General features: G+C 38.5%; 1 protein-coding gene across 4 annotated transcripts in view; it reads left to right on the forward strand.

Annotated features, from left to right (window-relative positions):
- Window positions 1-22,893, forward strand: part of tmem120b (transmembrane protein 120B) — a 79,563-nt gene that overhangs the window by 42,700 nt on the left and 13,970 nt on the right. For 3 of the 4 annotated variants that reach the window (XM_062958752.1, XM_062958753.1, XM_062958754.1), the window contains 3 exons: window positions 17,983-18,101; window positions 20,045-20,161; window positions 21,069-21,128. In XM_062958752.1, coding sequence (XP_062814822.1) covers window positions 17,983-18,101; window positions 20,045-20,161; window positions 21,069-21,128 — 296 coding nt within the window. Of the gene's footprint in view, window positions 1-7,288; window positions 7,552-17,982; window positions 18,102-20,044; window positions 20,162-21,068; window positions 21,129-22,893 lie in introns of those variants that run through there. The other variant, XM_062958755.1, reaches the window with a different exon arrangement.

Below are 22,893 nucleotides of genomic sequence, written 5' to 3' on the forward strand. Positions count from 1 at the left end.
GAGAGCGATAATTGTTTTTATCCAATTGCTGCCAGTTAGAGGACTAATCTCTGCCCACTTGGTCTCCTAGCAACCAACTCAGCCCAGGGGACAGGCAGACTTAGGCCTCACTTAGGCTTCTTCCACAGATTATCTAATTTGCACTGGATTATATGGCAGTGTAGACTCAAGGCCCTTCCACACAGCTATATAACCCATTTAGAATCTTATATTATCTGCTTTGCACTGGATTATCTGGACTCCACACTGCCATATAATCCACTTCAGTGTGCATTTTATACAGCTGTGAAGAAGGGGCCTCATATAATCCAGTTCTAAGCAGATAATATAAGATTATAAATATAATATGTAATAATTACTGTGATATAGAATCATAGAATAGTAGAGTTGGAAGAGACCTCATGGGCCATCCAGTCCAACCCCATTCTGCCAAGAAGCAGGAAATCGCATTCAAAGTGATTAATAATAATACAGAACAATATAATCTCTAAAATCAGGACAGTAAATAAAGAGCAACACTCTGAAAGCATAAGCCACAGCAGCGCGTGGCCGGGCAAAGCTAGTGTGTGTGTGTGTGTGTGTGTGTGTGTGTGTGTGTGTGTGTGTGTATATATATATATATATATATATATATATATATATACACATACATACATACATACATACATACACACACTAGCTGTGCCCGGCCACGCGTTGCTGTGGCTGAGTCTGGTGGTGTTGGTCAGTCTACATTAGGTTGTATTTATGCTGTGACCTCCACCCTTCTTTATACTCACATTAGTCGTAGTATTTGAAGTCTGTTACCTTCTTCAATTTTTGTATTGATTGATAATTGCTTGAGATCCCTGTTGTCTTTGGTTTGTTGTTAATCGTGATGTCTGATTCTGCTGAGTGCGGTTTATATCTTATTGTGGTACAATAGTCTTTTTTTTTGTTTTGCCTGTGTAGGTGTTTATTATTATTGTTGTTGTTGTGGTCATGAAGGTGATGCGTTGTTGTGAGTTTTGTGGATCCGGATTGTGGTTTTGTGGTGTGGTTGTGTTGTTACATCCGGGAGGAAAGGCTTTTGCGTTGTGTTGTCAAGTTTTGTATTTCTGGAGCATTTAGTTGTGTGCCAAGTTTCGTATTTCTGGGGCGTTTAGTTGTTTTGTTATAGTCATGATGCATTGTTGTGAGTTTTATGGGTCCGGATTGTGGTTTTGTGGTGTGGTTGTGTTGTTACAACCGGGAAGGAAGGCTTTTGCGTTGTGTTGCCAAGTTTCGTATTTCTGGGGCGTTTACTTGTGTGCTTATAGTCACGATGCTTTGTTGTGAGTTTTGTGCGTCCGGATTGTGGTTTTGTAGTGTGTTTGTGTTGTTACAACCACGAGGCAAGGCTTTTGCATTGTGTTGTCAAGTTTTGTATTTCTGGGGCATTTAGTTGTGTGCCAAGTTTCGTATGTCTGGGGCGTTTAGTTGTTTTGTTATAGTCATGATGCATTGTTGTGAGTTTTGTGCGTCCAGATTGTGGTTTTGTGGTGTGTTTGTGTTGTTACAACCACGAGGCAAGGCTTTTGCGTTGTGTTGTCAAGTTTTGTATTTCTGGGGCATTTAGTTGTGTGCCAAGTTTCGTATTTCTGGGGCATTTAGTTGTGTTGTTATAGTCACGATGCATTGTTGTGAGTTTTATGGGTCCGGATTGTGGTTTTGTGGTGTGGTTGTGTTGTTACAACTGGGAGGGAAGGCTTTTGCGTTGTGTTGCCAAGTTTCGTATTTCTGGAGCGTTTAGTTGTGTTGTTATAGTCACAATGCGTTGTTGTGAGTTTTGTCGGTCCAGTGTGGTTTTGTGGTGTGATTGTGTTGTTACAACCGGGAGGCAAGGCTTTTGCATTGTGTTGCCAAGTTTTGTATTTCTAGGGCGTTTAGTTGTGTTGTTATAGTCATGATTTGTTGTTGTGAGTTTCGTGGGTCCGGATTGTGGTTTTGTGGTGTGGTTGTGTTGTTGTAACCAGGAGGCAAGGCTTTTGCATTGTATTGCCAAGTTTCGTATTTCTGGGATGTTTAGTTTTGTTGTTATAGTCACTGCGCCCACAACTTTATCCATATATATATATATATATATATATATATATATATATATTACTATAGCATAATATGAGTATTATATATTTATGCAAAAGCTAGAACGCTGCTGTATCTCATTCTGTTTTTTGGCCTTTGGAAAACTATAAATCCCTAACTATAAATCATTTTTCTATTAGGGGTGGGGGTCGTGGTGTTTGATAACTGTTTCACCGGGCCCCATTAATACTTTCCGAGAGAAGGTGACGCTTAGAGAATCTGAGCAGGCCTTTGCAGCGGAAGGTGAAATGTTAACCAATCTGCCCTGGAATCTGCTTAGGTTTGCTTCGGACGGGATCAAATGACTTTCCGCAGCTAAACTTAGACAAAGATAGGACAGCGGGGAGCGAAAGGCGGGACGGGACACCTCGGCTCTCTTCCCTTCCTTCCTAACACTCTTCAGAGCAGATTGTGTTCATTTTCATGGCTCACAACAACACAATAATAATAATAGTAATAATAATAGTAATAATAATGACATGAAGGGGGCGGTGCACAAACGGAGCGGGGCCTATCCTTCTGACTGGCAGCCAGGGGGAGAACGGCTCTTCCTCTTCCTCTGTAATTTGGACTTGATTTTTCTAGTTTTTTTATTGAAAGACATAGATTGGATGACGATGTCTTCTGTGGCCAAATTTGGTGTGATTTGGTTCAGTGGTTTTGTTGTTTACTCCATGGCAATTATGCACATTACATTTATATATATATAGATAATAATAGTAATAGTAATACAGTAGAGTCTCACTTATCCAACATAAACGGGCCGGCAGAATGTCGGATAAGCAAATATGTTGGATAATAAGGAGGGATTAAGGAAAAGCCTATTAAACATTAGGTTATGATTTTACAAATTAAGCACCAAAACATCATGTTATACAACAAATTTGACAGAAAAAGTAGATCAATATGCAGTAATGCTATGTAGTAATTACTGTATTTACGAATTTAGCACCAAAATATCATGATATATTGAAAACATTGACTACAGAAATGTGTTGGATAATCCAGAACGTTGGATAAGCGAGTGTTGGATAAGTGAGACTCTACTGTAATAGTATTCATGACTTTGATAATACACACAACTTCTCTCCCTTGTGCTATGACATGAAGGGGGCAGAGCTCAAAGGGAGCAGGGCCTACCCTTCTGACTGGCAGCCAGAGGGAGAACGGCTCTTCCTCATCCTCTGTAATTTGGACTTTTTCTAGTTTTTTTATTGAAAGACATAGATTGGATGATGATGTCTTCAGTGGCCAAATTTGGTGTGATTTGGTTCAGTGGTTTTGTTGTTTACTCCATGGGAAAAATGGAATGGAAGGCTGGAAGGGATTTCCTGGGTCAAAAGGGAAGGCATTGTTTGTTTTGGGATGTTAGGTAATATCACTCAAGTTTGGTCCAGATCCATCATTGGCTGGGTTCAGTGCTCTCTGGATAACAGTGAACTACAATTCCCAGATTCCCGGGGCAATCACCCCCAAACCCTGACAGTATTCGCAGTTGGCCATGTTGGGTCTGTCTGCCAAGTTTGGTCCAGATCTGACGTCGGTTAGGTTCAGTGTTTTCTGTATGCAGGTGAACTACAACTCCCAAAATCAAGGTCTATTCCCACTAATCCCTGCAGTATGTTCAGTTGGACATAAGGCTTCTCTGCGCCAAGTTTAGTCCCAGTCCATTGTCGGTGGGAGTCACAGTTTCTCTGGATGTTGATTATTAATATATTATAATTTATATTATTAATATTATTATTATGTGTATAGATAGCTGATTATATTTATGGAACATGGGGGCCGTGGTGGCATAGCGGGTTAAACCGCTAAGCTGCAGAACTTGCTGACCGTAAGGCCACCAGTTCGAATCCGCATGACAGGATGAGCTCCCATTGTTAGCCCCAGCTTGTGCCAAAACTAGCAGTTGGAAAACATTCAAATGTGAGTAGATCAATAGTAACGGCGCTCTCATCGGACTCGACTAGACTTAATGTCAAGGGGAAAACCTTGACCTTTACTTATGGAACATGAGGAGCCATTAGCTTTACAAAAGACCAGAATGGCCTCGTTTGAACTGCCCCGGCCCAAGGCTGTGGGATTCTGGGTGCTGTAGTTTTGCAAGGTCTTCTTGAGCCTCTGCAAAAGGGTCTGCAAACTACAGCTCCCAGGTTGCAATTGCCTTGGGCCATGCATTCATTCTAGAATGTAGTTGCAGATGAGTCCCATTGAAAAGCAACCGGCAGAGCAAGAGTTAACCGGGTTGTTGTGAGTTTACTACAAGCGACGGCGGGAGGGAGGGGACATTTGGAGGCGGGGCGGAGCCAGACTTCCTTTGGGCCAATGGGAGAGCGGGAGGCCATGGCCCGAGCCAAGCCGACGCGCCTGCGCAGTCCTCTGGGAGGTGGTGGCGGGATATAAATCAAGTTTTTACTATTGTTATTATTATTATTATTATTATTATTATTATTATTATTATTATTATTATTATTATTATTATTATATTATGACACAGCAAACAAGATAGATATGCTGGATTTCATATCACAAAATCGCAAGTCGAACACTTCCCAAGCGTTTAGGACTGTGTGATGTATTATTATTATTATTATTATTATTATTATTATTATTATTATTATTATTATTATTATTTTATTATGACACAGCAAACAAGATAGATATGCTGGATTTCATATCACAAAATCACAGGTCGAACACTTCCCAAGTGTCTAGGACTGTGTGATGTATTTTCGGATGATGCACGCAGATCCCAGTAGGGTGGCCTTTTGCAGTTGGCAGATTGTGATTTTGTCAATGTCTATTGTTTCCAAATGCTGGCTGAGTTCTTTTGGCACGGCACCCAGTGTGCCCATCACCACCGGGACCACCTGCACTGGTTTCTGCCAGAGTCTTTGCAGTTCAATCTTAAGGTCCTGATAGCAGCTGATTTTTTCCTGTTGTTTTTCGTCAATGCGACTGTCACCTGGGATGGCGACATCAATGATCCAAACCTTGTTCTTTTCCACAACTGTGATGTCTGGTGTGTTGTGTTCCAGAACTTTGTCAGTCTGGATTCGGAAGTCCCACAGTATCTTTGTGTGCTCATTTTCCAATACTTTTGCAGGTTTGTGATCCCACCAGTTCTTTACTGCTGGCAGGTGGTACTTGAGGCATAAGTTCCAATGAATCATTTGGGCCACATAGTTGTGCCTCTGTTTGTAGTCTGTCTGTGCGATTTTCTTACAGCAGCTGAGGATATGATCAATGGTTTCGTCGTTTTCCTTGCACAGTCTGCATTTTGGGTCATCAGCTGATTTTTCGATCTTGGCCTGAATTGCCTTTGTTCTGATGGCTTGCTCCTGGGCTGCAAGGATCAGGCCTTCTGTCTCCTTCTTCAGGGTCCCATTCATGAGCCACAGCCAGGTCTTCTCCTTATCAGCTTTTCCTTCAATTTTGTCAAGGAACTTTCCATGCAATGTTTTGTTGTGCCAGCTGTCAGCTCTAGTTTGTAGTGCGGTTTTCTTGTACTGGTATTTTGTCTGCTGTGTTTTGAGGAGTTTCTGATTTTTGACTTCAATCAAAGCAGGTTCTTCACTTTGCTTTCCATCTTCTGCCAGGGCATGTTCTTCTTCTTTGACTGCTTGTTTGACTTGCAAGAGTCCTCTGCCCCCTGATCTTCTAGGCAGATGTAGCCGGTCAACATCACTGTGAGGGTGCAGTGAATGATGAATGGTCATGAGTTTTCTTGTTTTTCTGTCCAAATTGTCCAGTTCCACCTGTGTCCAATTTATAATGCCAGCAGTATATCTTATGACAGGTATGGCCCAGGTGTTTATGGCCTTGATGGTGTTGCCTCCATTGAGCTTGCTTTTAAGAATTTTTCTGACCCTTTGTGTGTATTCTTTGCTGACCACAGTTTTCACATGTTCATGCTTGATGTTGTCCAGCTGTAATATGCCCAGATATTTATAGGCCTCTGGCTGGTGACACTTTATTGTTTGGCCATTGGGCATATTTATGCCCTCACTTTCAATGATTTTCCCTTCTTCATTGCTACTGTCCAACATTTGTCCAAACCAAACTCCATGTTGACATCAGTGCTAAAAATTCGGTTTCCTTGCACATTATTATTATTATTATTATTATTATCAACACAACGACGTTGTATGGCACAGCAAACAAGATAGATATGCTGGATTTCGTTTCGCAAAACCACAAGTCGAACACTTCCCAAGTGTCTAGGACTGTGTGATGTATTTTCTGATGATGTGTGCAGATCCCAGTAGGGTGGCCTTTTGCAGTTGGCAGATGGTGATTTTGTCAATGTCTATTGTTTCCAAATGCCGGCTGAGATCTTTTGGCACAGCACCCAGTGTGCCCATCACCACCGGGACCACCTGTACTGGTTTCTGCCAGAGTCTTTGAAGTTCAATCTTGAGGTCCTGAGAGCGGCTGAGTTTTTCCTGTTGTTTTTCTTCAATGCGACTGTCACCTGGGATGGCAACATCAATGATCCAAACCTTGTTCTTTTCCACAACTGTGATGTCTGGTGTGTTGTGTTCTGATGGCTTGCTCCTGGGCTGCAAGGATCAGGCCTTCTGTTATTATTATTATTATTATTATTATTATATACTAGCTGTGCCCGGCCACGCGTTGCTATAATAACGTTATTGTTATTATTATTATTATTATTATTATTATTATTATTATTATTATTATTATTATTATATACTAGCTGTGCCCGGCCACGCGTTGCTGTGGCAAAGTATGGTGGTATGGGAAATAAAGTATTGAGGAATTGGTGGTAGTTAAGGTAAAGGGTCCCCTGGGCTGAGTGGGTTGCTAGGAGACCAAGTGAGCGGAGCTTAGCCTTCTAACTGGCAGCAATTGGATAAAAACAATTATTCCTCTCCCTCTAATTAGGACTTTATTTTTATTTTCTTTTTGTTGTATCAACCTAGAGGCATGGATGACGGGTTGTGCTGTCAATTTTCAAGGTTGTGGGGTGTTTACTTTTGTTGTTTTGTCCGCTGCCGTGATGCCATCACTCTTTTATATATATAGATTTTCTCTGAAGGGTCTCCAAAGTGGTCCTTGTTGTATTTATTAGAAGCGATTCCCTAGAAAAAACTGGGGAGGAGGAAGAGTGTGATAGAAGAGCCAGGCGGAGGATTATGACGCAACTGTGGAGGGGCGTGGCTTGGGCGGAGTGCGGGGGCGGGGCCGAGGCCGGTTTGGGGCCGAGTCGGAGGGGCTTTTGGGGCGGGGCGCGGGGAGTGGGCGGCGCCGCCGGTGCTGACGTCAGGGGCGCACGTGGGTCCCGGGGCCAGCTTTGGCGGCTCTGGCTCTGGCTCTGGCGGCGGCTGGTGCATCGTCCCGGCGCCCCCCCTCCGCGCCATGGGCCTGCCGTTCCACAAGCGGCGCGAGGAGTGGGCCGAGCTGGAGGAGGAGTTCCAGCAGCTCCAGGTAAAGAAGGCCGGGAAAACCAAGGCAGCGATTGACCGAGAGATTCGCACTCGGGAATCAAGCCATTTCCCCGTCTCGTGGGAAAGGCCGACGCGTGTCCGGGTCAGCGTGCCCTTCGCAGCGTCCCCTCAGAGCTGGCAAAGGATTCTGGGAGAAAGCTCCCATCGATTGGGTGGCTGAGAGTTTTCTGGTCACGTTCCAGAAGCACTCTCTCCTGACGTTTCGCCTGCATCTGTGGCAGGCATCCTCAGAGGTTGGGAGGTCTGGGGTTTATATATATACAGTAGAGTCTCACTTATCCAACATAAACGGGCCGGCAGAATGTTGGATAAGCGAATATGTTGGATAATAAGGAAAGATTAAGGAAAAGCCTATTACACATCAAATTAGGTTATGATTTTACAAATTAAGCACCAAAACATCATATTAAACAACAAATTTGACAGAAAAAGTAGTTCAATGCGCAGTAATGCTATGTAGTAATTACTGTATTTACGAATTTAGCACCAAAATATCACGATGTATTGACTACAAAATGCGTTGGATAATCCAGAACATTGGATAAGCGAGTGTTGGATAAGTGAGACTCTACTGTATATATGTCTGGGGTTTATATATATATATATGTATCTGTGGGAGAAAGAACTCTTGTTTGCTTGACTGTTGCAATTAATCACCTTGATTGGCATTGAATGGCCTTGCAGCTCCAAAGCCTGGCTGCTTCCTGCTGTAGACAAGTCTCCATACGCAGCAATAATCTTTCTCCCATCCTGGACATTATTCTACAGATAAATAAACCCTGGTTGCCTAGTTTCCAATATGCCTCACAACCTCTGAGAATGCCTGCCATCGATGTGGGCAAAACATCAGGAGACAATGCTTCTGGAACATAGCCAGACAGCCCAGAAAACTCACAGCAACCCAGTGATTTCGGCCATGGAAGACTTCTACAAATACATGTATGTATAGATGTATATATACCTAGCACCTTTTCTTGGGAAAAAGGCAGGATACATAATACATATATTACATTATATATATATATACACATACATAGAGAGAATTATAATAAAATGATGCAGTGTAATATATGTATATACCTTGCACCTATTGGGAAAAAGGATACATACATTACAGTAATATATATATATATATATATATATATATATATATAATTGTAATAATATAATATATTGCATATAATATAATAATATAATATATATGCATATACGGTATGTATATACCTTGGATCTTGGGAGAAAAGCAGGATACATACTTCTAGTAGACATATATATATATATATGTATAATATTATGTCATACATGTTTGTATATACCTTGGATCTTTTCTTGGGAGAAAGGCAGGATACATGCACACATATATTACGTTTATATATATATATAGGATTATAATAATACAATATAGGTATATATATATATATGTATGTATGTATATCGTATGTATATACCTTGGATCTTGGGAGAAACACAGGAAACATAAATATATTAGACATATATATATATATATATAATAATGTAATATATGTTTGTATATACCTTGAATCTTTTCTTGGGAGAAAGGCAGGATACATTACATTATATTACATTATATATATATATATATATATATATATATATATATATATATATATATATGAGTATATACAGAGAGAGAGCAATAAATTATATTATTCTAATCCTATATATATATATATATATATATATATATATATATATATATATAATGTATGTATCCTGCCTTTCTCCCAAGAATAGGTGCAAGGTATATGCATATATTACATTGTATCATATTATTATAATTCTCTCTCTATATATATGTGTGTGTGTGTATGTGTGTATATATATGTATAATGTAATATATGTATTATGTATCCTGCCTTTCTCCCAAGAAAAGGTACAAGGTGTATACATATATTACACTGCATCATATTATTATAATTCTCTCTCTTTCTCTATGTATATATATATATGTGTGTGTGTGTGTGTGTGTGTATATATATATATATAATGTAATATATGTATTATATAACCTGCCTTTCTCCCAAGAAAAGGTGCAAGGTATGTATACATCTATACATACATATATTTGTAGAAGTCTTTCATGGCCGAAATCACTGGGTTGCTGTGAGTTTCCCGGGCTGTCTGGCCATGTTCCAGAAGCATTCTCTCCTGACATTTCACCCACATCTCTGGCAGGCATCCTCAGAGGTTGTGAAGTCTGTTAGAAACTAGGCAACTTGGATATATTTATCTGTAGAATAATGTCCAGGGTGGGAGAAAGATTATTGCTGCGTATGGAGACTTGTCCACAGCAGGAAGCAGCCAGGCTTTGGTGCTGCAAGGCTATTCAATGCCAATCAAGGTGATTGACTCTATGATTTGATGATTGTGTTTGGGGGCTCAGTCGAGCTTCTCTTTCCAAGGGCAGGCCTCCCGCCCACAAAATAAAAGAACAGAGAGGTACTTTTCATTGTTGATCTTAGATCTGAAATGAGACTTTTGGGAGACAAAGCCTAGACTTGAGCTTGAGCTTTGACCGTGGCTGACGTCGTGACCCCTGAGTTGAGTCCACGGTGGCAGGAGGGAAGACGAGGAGCCGGCCATAAATTCCTTACTTATTAACCGGGCCGGAGATTAAGACACGGAAAAGGTCGGAAGGAACAGAAAAGGTAGTGATGACCAAATGGCTTATGGAAAAACCTGGTGCGAAAAGACCCGAACCCTATAACTCCACAATGTATTCCCTTTTGAGTTTGAATCAATGGCATTTGGTGTAAAGTGGCAATATTATTATTATTACTAGGCAGTGTGGAAGAGGCCTAAGTGAGGCCTAACTCTGCCTGTCCCCTGGGCTGAGTGGGTTGCTAGGAGACCAAGTGGGTGGAGCTTAGCCTTCTAACTGGCAGCAATTGGATAAAAACAATTTTTCCTCTCCCTCTAATTAGGACTTTATTTTTCTTTTTGTTGTATGAACGTAGAGGCATGGATGAGGGTTTGTGCTGCCAAGTTTAGTGTTTCTGGAATGTGTAGTTTTGTTGTTTTGTCCTAGGCCGAAATTTCATTACCCTTTTATATATATATATAGATTATTACTATTATTCTTAGCATTGACCCAAATATACCTTACCCAGTCTACTTTTACCACCTCTCCATTTTAATCCATGTTTTTATTAGTTCTTTTCATTTGTTTTTATTGGCTAATGTTTAAATTTTTATAATGGTGCATGTTTTTTGTCTATTGTTGTGTTCTATATTGCTATTGTTTTTATTCGGGCTTGGCCCCATGTCAGCCGCCCTGAGTCCCCTTTGGGGAGATAGAGGCGGGGTATTAAAATAAAGTTATTATTATTATTATTATTATTATTATTAAAGACACAGCATGACACAGCAAACGGGATATATATGCTGGATTTCGTATCACAAAATCACAAGTTGAACACTTCCCAAGTTATTATTATTATTGGAGCCCCCGGTGGTGCAGCGTGTTAAAGCGCTGAGCCGCTGAACTTGCAGACTGAAAGGTTGCAGGTTCGAATCCAGGGAGTGAGGTGAGCTCCCTTTGTTAGCCCCAGCTTCTGCCAACCTAGCAGTTCGAAAACATGCAAATGTGAGTAGATCAATAGGTACTGCTCCATCGGAAAGGTATCAGTGCTCCATGCAGTCATGACCTTGGAGGTGTCTATGGACAACGCCGGCTCTTCAGTTTAGAAATGGAGATGACACAACTGGACATTAAGTCAGGGGAAAACCTTTTACTTATTATTATTATTATTATTATTATTATTATTATATTCATTTCTGTCCCACTTTTCTCCCGTGGGTGGGATTCAAAGCGGCGTGCGGCGTATAAAATTCACACAAATACATGACCTATTTAGAGCATGCAAATTGGCCAGATTTGTGTGATCTCTCTCCCTTATTTATTTTTCCTGGAGTTGTCATTTTTTTAAAAAAATTGTAGTTGTAGTATGGATTAATTTGAAAGCATCCTCCTTCTCTCCGCTCTTCAAAAAGACTCCCAGAGCAGCTTGGATTTAGATCTGACAGGAGAGAAGAAAAAAAAACCTCAACCTACATCCTTACGGTCTAAAAAAAGAACAGGATCTAAGGGAAAAAAATAGAAAACACACCGACTTGGGCACTATTATATCTTGAGCATCCCTTGACATTTCCCAAATCCAAGGATGTCCACATTGGCGGCTGAGATGTTTTCGCACAGTTTCACATATGCAAACTTTATTTCACGCACGAATTATTACAAGCATTGCCAGGCTATTTGCGTATAATGTGGATATGAAATGTCTAGGAATTGTTCGGGGTTCAACGTGGGGTCCCATCTCCAGGATATCACTTGATTTATTTACTTTTGGTCCCAAGCATTTTGAATCAGGGAGGCTCAAGATTTCATTTTTAGCATCTCCGAGTCTCTTTGCATAACCAGAGAGCATCCCTTGCTTGTTTTTATTTATCGTGTCAGAAGCGAATTGAGAATAGAGTTATAATAGTAGTAGTAGTAGTAATAATAATAACTCAGGGAAGCCTTAGCATTGAACGGTTGTGTTGTTAAAGTGCAAAGTATGGAACCCTGCACAGACGGAGAAGCCTTAGCATTGAAGGGTTGTGTTGTTAAAGTGCAAAGTATGGAACCCTGCACAGACGGGGAAGCCTTAGCATTGAACGGTTGTGTTGTTAAAGTGCCAAGTATGGAACCCTGCGCAGACGGGGAAGCCTTAGCATTGAACGGTTGTGTTGTTAAAGTGCCAAGTATGGAACCCTGCACAGACGGAGAAGCCTTAGCATTGAACGGTTGTGTTGTTAAAGTGCCAAGTATGGAACCCTGCACAGACGGAGAAGCCTTAGCATTGAAGGGTTGTGTTGTTAAAGTGCCAAGTATGGAACCCTGCACAGACGGAGAAGCCTTAGCATTGAACGGTTGTGTTGTTAAAGTGCCAAGTATGGAACCCTGCACAGACGGGGAAGCCTTAGCATTGAACGGTTGTGTTGTTAAAGTGCCAAGTATGGAACCCTGCACAGACGGTCAGCCAATGCAACTTAAGCAACATACAGTCATTGAATTCTTGACAGCAGAAGGAGATTCATCAGAGAATGCAAGCTTGTGAGTCCTGTGCGTTGTTGACCGAGTAAATTTAAAGATGTTGAGGTGGGAACATGTGACTTGCGTGACAAACAAAGAGTTAGATGTCCTATGACAGCAACCACCGAGTTTCACAAGCAAAAGGTGGACAGATTGATTCAGGACAATCATCGTATCACTCAGAGAGAAATTGCAAGCTTAATCGGCATTTCACAAGAACGTGTGGGTCCCATTATTTAATCAATCAATCAATTTATTAATGCTCTGACCAATGGTCATATGCATTTACAGAATCAACATCAAAGAAACATCTATCTATCTATCTATATAAAAGGATAAAGTTGTGGGCGCAGTGACTATAACAACAAAACTAAACATCCCACAAATACGAAACTTGGCAACACAATGCAAAAGCCTTGCCTTCCGGTTACAACAACACAACCACACCACAAAACCACAATCCGGACCCACAAAACTCACAACAACACATCATGACTATAACAACACAACTAAACGCCCTAGAAATACAAAACTTGGCAACACAACGCAAAAGCCTTGCCTCCCGGTTGTAACAACACAACCACACCACAAAACCACAATCCGGACCCATAAAACTCACAACAATACATCGTGACTATAACAACACAACTAAACACCCCAGAAATACGAAACTTGGCAACACAACGCAAAAGCCTTCCCTCCCGGTTGTAACAACACAACCACACCACAAAACCACAATCCGGATGCACAAAACTCACAACAAAGCATTGTGACTATAACAACACAACTAAACGCCCCAGAAATATGAAACTTGGCACACAACTGAATGCCCCAGAAATACAAAACTTGACAACACAACGCAAAAGGCTTTCCTCCCAGTTGTAACAACACAATCACACCACAAAACCACAATCCAGACCCACAAAATTCACAACAATGCATCATGACTATAACAACACAATTAAACGCCCCAGAAATACGAACCAACATGTCTAACTGGGCAACATCATCCTATTGTTCCCTAGCATAAGTACACCACGAAACCTGTCTGAAGAAACAGAAGGCTGGATTCCTAATTGTTCCGCAGGGACTTAATTTCACTCCGCGAATCTTCCTCTTGATTGTTTTGCACCACCCAAAGGAATACGAGGCCAGTTTACCCAAATGTGTCTTCTCATTTCAGCCGTAATTTTTCACCGCCATCTCCATAGGTTTCCTGCATCTAAATTCCTGCCTCTTTTATACTCGTCACTCTACTCCCCGTGCTTTCATCTAGCCATTTAATCCCATTTTAGGACATGTATTATTTAATCAAATTTAAATTTATTACAGGAGTTTTAACATAGTGATTAGCGTCTATTGTTGTCTTTTATTGCTGACTAGCTTGGGTAACCGGCGTTGCTCAGATTAGTTGAAAAAGTCAAATTTACTTGTCCAAAAGGTTGTGGGTGAACTACAACTCTCATCCTGCCAGGTTAACCCTGAGAAACTCCATCAGTACTTAAGGCAATGATGGGCAACCTTTTGCGCTTGGTGTGTCAAAATTCACCAAAAAAAAAAAACCTAGCATGACTTGGGTGGTGTGTCACTTTGAGAAGAAAAAAAAAACACCATAATTTCGCAATAGGTATAGCTTCAATAACAAAAATATATAATTGTAATATATAACTGTATTTAATAAATCAAAAACTATTTACTACCATTATTTCCATGTACAACAATCTATGGTACCTCTTGAAGTTTCCACGCTGATTTCTCCCTATTCTAGTTTCAATGTAGTCATAAATAATGAATAATATAATAATAATATAATAGTAATAATATGATAATATACTACAATAATAATAGAATAATAATAAAATGATATAATTTTATATAAATATATATATATATATATATATATATATATATATATATGTGTGATGTGCATAATTCCCATGGAAAAATGGGAATTTTTCCATGCAACTGGCATGACTGTATGGAGCACCGTTACCTTCCCGCAGGAGCGGTACCTATTGATCTACTCACACTGGCATGTTTTCGAACTGCTAGGTTGGCAGAAGCTGGGGCTAACAGTGGGTGCTCATTCCGCTCCCTGGATTCGAACCTGCGACCTTTTGGTCCGCAAGTTCAGCAGCTCAGCGCTTTAACACGCTGCGCCACTGGGGGCTCCCCATCAGTACTTAGTTTGTTATATTGGGTAAGTTTGCTCATGGGTGGGGTTGAGTGTGCTCTCTGGCTTTAGGGTGAACTACAACTCCCACTATGGTGAGTCAGTTCCTTATAAGCCGGGTCGGCTTATACTCGAGTATATACGGTATTATTGGATATCATATATTGTTGGATCTCCTCTCTTAGAATGTCGGCCTTTTGCTGAACGTGAGCTTTCTCTTGCAAACAAATCCGGGATTGCGGAAGTTTCAGGGAAAAGGATTTGGTTAATGTTTAATGTGCTTTTTATTAAGAAACAGAGGCCGGAGCGGTTGAATATGTTCCATTGGAGAGGAATGGACATTGTGCAAGGAGTTGGCTCAATAAGTTGTTAGGTTAAGGTTAAGGTTTAACCTGCTGCGCCACTGAGGGCAGTTGCTAGGATGTGCCTTAAGATGCTTAAAGTGCTTTTTAGATGGATAAATATCATTTTTTTCCCGTTTGAAATCCTAAAATTGTGTGTGTTTACAATCATGGGCACCTTAAGATCAGTAGAGGAACTGGTGGTAGTTAAGGTAAAGGGTAAAGGTTTTCTCCTGACATTACGCTCAGTCGTGTCTGACTTTGGGGTTTGGGGCTCATAAAGCAGATAATATGAGATTATAAATGGGTTATATAGCTGTGTGGAAAGGCCTTGAGTCTACACTGCCATATAATCCAGTTCAAATCAGATAATCTGTATTTTATAGGCAGTGGGGAAGAGGACTAAGTGAGGCCTAACTCTGCCTGTCCCCTGGGCTGATTGGGTTGCTAGGAGACCAAGTGGGCGGAGCTTAGCCTTCTAACTGGCAGCAATTGGATAAAAACAATTATTCCTCTCCCTCTAATTAGGACTTTATTTTTCTTTTCTTTTTGTTGTATCAACCTAGAGGCGTGGATGAGGGGTCATGTTGTCAATTTTCGAGGTTGTGGGGTGTTTAGTTTTGTTGTTTTGTTGGTCGCCGGGATTCCATCACTCTTTTATATATATAGATATTGTTAAATTTGTGGCCTCACTCTCGTCCGAATGTCCGAGAGAGCCCTCCTTTGCTATTTATATCTTGATCTGTCCTGCAAAGGAGGCTGTGCGGGCTCTTCCATTGGAACCAGCTGTTCGGGAGGAACAGATGGCAAAGGATGGGCAGCGGGATTAGACCTCCGGAATGGGGTCAGAGGTGCCAGCCGGACAAAGCGGAGTCCGGATTCGAGGATCTCCCTTCCGACTTTCCTTCTTGGGTCTCCTTGCTGGGTTTTCTTTGGTGGTTGGACCTCATCCATGTGTCTTTCCATCCAAATCCAGAGGTTGATGACGTCTCAGACTACAGCCTCACTTGAATTTGCTTGTCAACATCATGGATATCCTGGATTGCTGTGAGTCTTTTGAGCTATATAGCCATATTCCAGAAGCATTCTCTCCTGAAATTTCCCCACATCTGTGGCAGGCATCCTCAGAGGTTGTGAGGTCTGTTGGAAACTAGGAAAAACTCACAGAAGACCTGGCTCTGGCTCACGAATGGGACCCTGAAGAAGGAGACAGAAGGCCTGATCCTTGCAGCCCAGGAGCAAGACATCAGGACAAAGGCAATTCAGGCCAAGATCGAAAAATCAGCTGATGACCCAAAATGCAGACTGTGCAAGGAAACCGACGAAACCATGGATCATATCCTCAGCTGCTGTAAGAAAATCGCACAGACAGACTACAAACAGAGGCACAACTATGTGGCCCAAATGATTCATTGGAACTTATGCCTCAAGTCCCACCTCCCAGCAGCAAAGAACTGGTGGGATCACAAACCTGCAAAAGTCTTGGAAAATGAGCACGCAAAGAGACTGTGGGACTTCCGAATCCAGACTGATAAAGTTCTGGAACACAACACACCAGACATCACAGTTGTGGAAAAGAACAAGGTTTGGATCATTGATGTCGCCATCCCAGGTGACAGTCGCATTGACGAAAAACAACAGGAAAAACTCAGCCGCTATCAGGACCTCAAGATTGAACTTCAGAGACTCTGGCAGAAACCAGTGCAGGTGGTCCCGGTGGTGATGGGCACACTGGGTGCCGAGCCAAAAGATCTCAGCCGGCATTTGGAAACAATAGACATTGACAAAATTACGATCTGCCAGCTGCAAAAGGCCACCTTGCTGGGATCTGCACGCATCATCCGAAAATACATCACACAGTCCTAGACACTTGGGAAGTGTTCGACTTGTGATTTTGTGATACGAAATCCAGCATAACTATCTTGTTTGCTGTGTCATACAATAAAATAATAATAATAATAATAATAATAATAATATCACACAGTCCTAGACACTTGGGAAGTGTTCGACTTGTGATTTTGTGATACGAAATCCAGCATAACTATCTTGTTTGCTGTGTCATACAATAAAATAATAATAATAATAATAATAATAATAATAATAATATCACACCGTCCTAGACACTTGGGAAGTGTTCGACTTGTGATTTTGTGATACGAAATCTAGCATGTCTATCATGTTTGCTGTGTCATACAATAAAATAATAATAATAATAATAATAATAATAATAATATCACACAGTCCTAGACACTTGGGAAGTGTTCGACTTGTGATTTTGTGATACGAAATCTAGCATGTCTATCATGTTTGCTGTGTCATAATAAAATAATAATAATAATAATAATAATAATAATAATAATAATAATAATGACTCTGAGGTGTTAGCTGGCTCTGGTTGTTTCCTGTCTGGAATATGTCTAGCTATGCTTGGCCATGTGTTGGTGTAGCATAGTCTGTTGTTATGGAAAATAATGTAGTGGAAAGTAGCCTGTGTTCAGTGCTATTCAAGTTGGGCAACGGAGGATCTCCATAGGTAGGAAAGAGGGTTCTCTGCGCATGCGTGGTTAGTAATTTTTGGTTTTGGGGATTTTTCTGTAAATTGGATCTAATTTTCTAGGGTTTTTAATGGAAAGACATAAATTGGATGACTATGTCTTTTGTGGCCAAACTTAGTGTGATTTGATCCAGTGGTTTTGTTGTTTACTCCGTCGGAATTACACACATTGCATTTTTATATATATAGATTATTATTACTTTGTCAATATATTTATATGCCTCCCAATTCCTCCTTTCCTTCTGTAGGAGACTCACAAAATCTACAAACAGAAGCTCGAGGAACTGACCACCTTGCAGGCCACCTTCAGCAGTTCCATCCAGAAGCAAAAGCGGGGGTTGAAGGACTTGCAGCACAGCTTTCAAAGGTAACGGGGAACGGAAGGGTGTCACAGGGGTCCCCAAAGACCATCAGAAAACACATAGGTATTTGCGCCAAATTTGGTCCAAATCCATCACTGTTTGGGTTCACAGTGCTCTCTGGAGGTGGGTGAACTACATCTCCCCTAATCACAGCCAATTCTTCCCAAATCGCTCCAGTATTTTCTGTTCGACATGGGAGTTCTGTGTGGCAAGTTTGGCCCAATTCTATCATTGGTGGGGTTCAGAATCCTCTTTGATTGTAGCTGAACTACAAATCCCAGCAACTACAACCCCCAAATAACAAGGTCTGTTTTCCCCAAACTCCACCGTTGTTTACATTTGGGCGTATCGGGTATGTGTGCCAAATTTGGTCCAGTGAATGAAAATACATCCTGGATATCAGATATTTACATTACGATTCATAACAGTCGCAAAATGACAGTTACAAAGTCGCAACGAAAATAATATTATGGTTAGGGATCACTACAACACGAGGAACTGTATTAAGGGGTCACTTAATATCATAATATTATAATACTAATATTATGCTATATTAATAATATAATACTGTATATACTCGAGTATAAGCCTAGTTTTTCAGCACTTTTTTAGGACTGAAAAAAAACCTCCTCGGCTTATACTCGGGTGAGGGTCCTGGTGGGCTTATACTCAAGTATATATGGTATATTTTTTCCTTTATTATTATTAGTATTGTTACATTTATTATTTTACTGTATTAATTATTATTATTGCATTTATTATTTTACTCTATTATTGTTGTTACTTTTACATTTATTTTACTCTATTTTCATTATTAATAATACATTTATTATTTTACTCTATTATTACATTTATTATTTTACTGCATTTATTATTATTATTATTATTATTACATTTATTATTTCACTCTATTATTATTAAAAGGATACATAATAATAATAATAATAATAATAATAATAATAATAATAATAAAAAAACTTTATTTATACCCCGCCACCATCTCCCCGTGGGGACTCGGGGCGGCTCACAATGTTTCAAAAGTAACAGCGCAAATACATTAACAATATACACAGTTTAAAACACAAGAAGATGATAAAACAGAAGTTAAAACAAAGGTTTATACAACAGTAATAAGCACATTTACACTGAAGAAGATGAAAATAATGATTTAATCAGAGTTGAACAGTCATATCTTAAATTACAATTTGATGTAAAGATTCAAAAACATTTAAACTACTGATGCCTCAATTACAGTAGAGTCTCACTTATCCAACATAAACGGGCTGGCAGAATGTTGGATAAGCGAATATGTTTGATAATAAGGAGGCATTAAGGAAAAGCCTATTAAACATCAAATTAGGTTATGATTTTACAAATGAAGCACCAAAACAATATGTTAGACAACAAATTTGGCAGAAAAAGTAGTTCAATACGCAGTAATGCTATGTAGTAATTACTGTATTTATGAATTTAGCACCAAAATATCACGATATATTGAAAATATTGACTCCAGAAATGCGTTGGATAATCCAGAATGTTGGATAAGCGAGTGTTGGATAAGTGAGACTCTACTGTAATGTAATTTTATTGGTATCTCGGCTTATACTGGAGTCAATGTTTTCCCAGTTTTTTTGTGGTAAAATTAGGGGCCTCGGCTTATATTCGGGTAGGCTTATACTCGAGTAGATACGGTATATTGTATATACATATAATATTGATAATAATACAATGTAATACAATATAATAATACACAATTATAATATTACATGTAATATTACTAATAATATTGCAGCATGGTAATATATCATGCTTATATTGTGCTAGACCAATAATATAATATCCTGTATCTACCCATAACTTGTAAGCCGAGTCGCTTAAACTGGCACAGACCTCGAGGACGCTGTTCCCGTTTCTGAAAAGACTGTATTTGTTTTTCCCGGCTCCACAGATGCAAACACAACTGCAGCCCGGAGGAATCGGAACTCATCCAGCAAATCAACAGCCAGATCAAAGAGCGGCAGAATGTCTTCTTTGATATGGAGGCCTATTTGCCGAAAAAGAACGGGTAGGTGTTTCCTTTGCCTGTCGGCTGTTTCTCGCCAGTAATTGAATCCGTCAACATTTCCCACCGGAGCGGCATTCAGCGAGAGACATACGTGTGGCCTTGTTATGAGATTCCCCTCGGCGGGATCCCTGGGGCCTGCCTCCCTCTGGCGCAAAATGCCGTGTTGCGTATGTTTGCCTAAGGTCGCACAGCCTGGTGAAAATGCATTCAGCTGTCATGCGGAGGCAGACCTCTCTCAGGCTCAGCTTAGGGTCCCAGAGTAACTATTATTAATATTAATATTATTTTTAACACCCATTGGCATACATCAGCTGTCATGGGGAAGCAGACCTCTCTCAGACTCAGCTTAGGGTCCCAGAGTAACCATTGTTATTAATATTATTATTAACACCCATTGGCACACATCAGCTGTCATGGAGAAGCAGACCTCTCTCAGACTCAGCTTAGTGTTATATTGTTATTAATATTATTTTTCACACCCATTGGCACACATCAGCTGTCATGGAGAAGCAGACCTCTCTCAGACTCAGCTTAGTGTTATATTGTTATTAATATTATTTTTAACACCCATTGGTACAGATCAGCTGTCATGCGGAAGCAGACCTCTCCCAGACCCAGCTTAGGGTCCCAGAGTAACTATTATTAATATTAATATTATTTACACCCATTGGCATTCATCAGCTGTCATGGGGAAGCAGACCTCTCTCAGACTCAGCTTAGGGTCCCAGAATAAAAATTATTAATATTATTATTAAAACCCATTGGCACACATCAGCTGTCATGGGGAGGCAGACCTCTCTCAGACTCAGCTTAGGGTTCCAGTCCAGAGTAACTATTGTTATCAGCGTAAGTCCTGAGTCCCCTTCGGTGTGAGAAGTCTGACAATGCTCTGTTGTTTCCTTTGCAGGTTGTATTTAAATCTGGTGTTGGGGAATGTGAATGTAACTCTTCTAAGCAATCAGGCCAAGTAAGTTGTCGCGCTTCTACTCCCGTGTCTTGGGGATATAAATATAAAGGCGGGATATAAATATGGTAAATAAAGAAATAAAGAAATATTAATAATAAATTAATTAATAAATAAATATGTTGAAAAATAATACATTCTGAGCCTAAATACAATGTAATAATAATAATAATAATAATAATAATAATAATAATAATAATGACACACTATTGTAATTGCATATTTATATTACATGTAATATTACTAATAATATTACAATATAGTGTTATAGTACAATATAGTAATATAATAATACACTATTATAATGGTATATTTATATTACATGTAATATAACTAATAATATTACAATATAGTGTTATAGTACAATATAGTAATATAATAATAATACACTATTATAATGGTATATTTATATTACATGTAATATTACTAATAATATTACAATATAGTGTTATAGCACAATATAGTAATATAATACACTATTATAATGGTATATTTATATTACATGTAATATTGCTAATAATATTGCAATATAGTGTTATAGCACAATATAGTAATATAATAATACACTATTATAATGGTATATTTATATTACATGTAATATTGCTAATAATATTGCAATATAGTGTTATAGTACAATATAGTAATATAATAATAATACACTATTATAATGGTATATTTATATTACATGTAATATTACTAATAATATTACAATATAGTGTTATAGCACAATATAGTAATATAATACACTATTATAATGGTATATTTATATTACATGTAATATTGCTAATAATATTGCAATATAGTGTTATAGTACAATATAGTAATATAATAATACACTATTATAATGGTATATTTATATTACATGTAATATTGCTAATAATATTGCAATATAGTGTTATAGTACAATATAGTAATATAATAATAATACACTATTATAATGGTATATTTATATTACATGTAATATTACTAATAATATTACAATATAGTGTTATAGCACAATATAGTAATATAATACACTATTATAATGGTATATTTATATTACATGTAATATTGCTAATAATATTGCAATATAGTGTTATAGTACAATATAGTAATATAATAATACACTATTATAATGGTATATTTATATTACATGTAATATTGCTAATAATATTGCAATATAGTGTTATAGTACAATATAGTAATATAATAATAATACACTATTATAATGGTATATTTATATTACATGTAATATTACTAATAATATTACAATATAGTGTTATAGCACAATATAGTAATATAATACACTATTATAATGGTATATTTATATTACATGTAATATTGCTAATAATATTGCAATATAGTGTTATAGTACAATATAGTAATATAATAATACACTATTATAATGGTATATTTATATTACATGTAATATTGCTAATAATATTGCAATATAGTGTTATAGTACAATATAGTAATATAATAATAATACACTATTATAATGGTATATTTATATTACATGTAATATTACTAATAATATTACAATATAGTGTTATAGCACAATATAGTAATATAATACACTATTATAATGGTATATTTATATTACATGTAATATTGCTAATAATATTGCAATATAGTGTTATCGTACAATATAGTAATATAATAATACACTATTATAATGGTATATTTATATTACATGTAATATTACTAATAATATTACAATATAGTGTTATAGTACAATATAGTAATATATAATTATTATATTGTGCTATGTTAATAATATAATATACTA

The sequence above is a fragment of the Anolis carolinensis genome, chromosome X (assembly GCF_035594765.1).
Source record: "Anolis carolinensis isolate JA03-04 chromosome X, rAnoCar3.1.pri, whole genome shotgun sequence".
In the NCBI taxonomy this organism is placed as follows: Eukaryota; Metazoa; Chordata; class Lepidosauria; order Squamata; family Dactyloidae; genus Anolis; species Anolis carolinensis.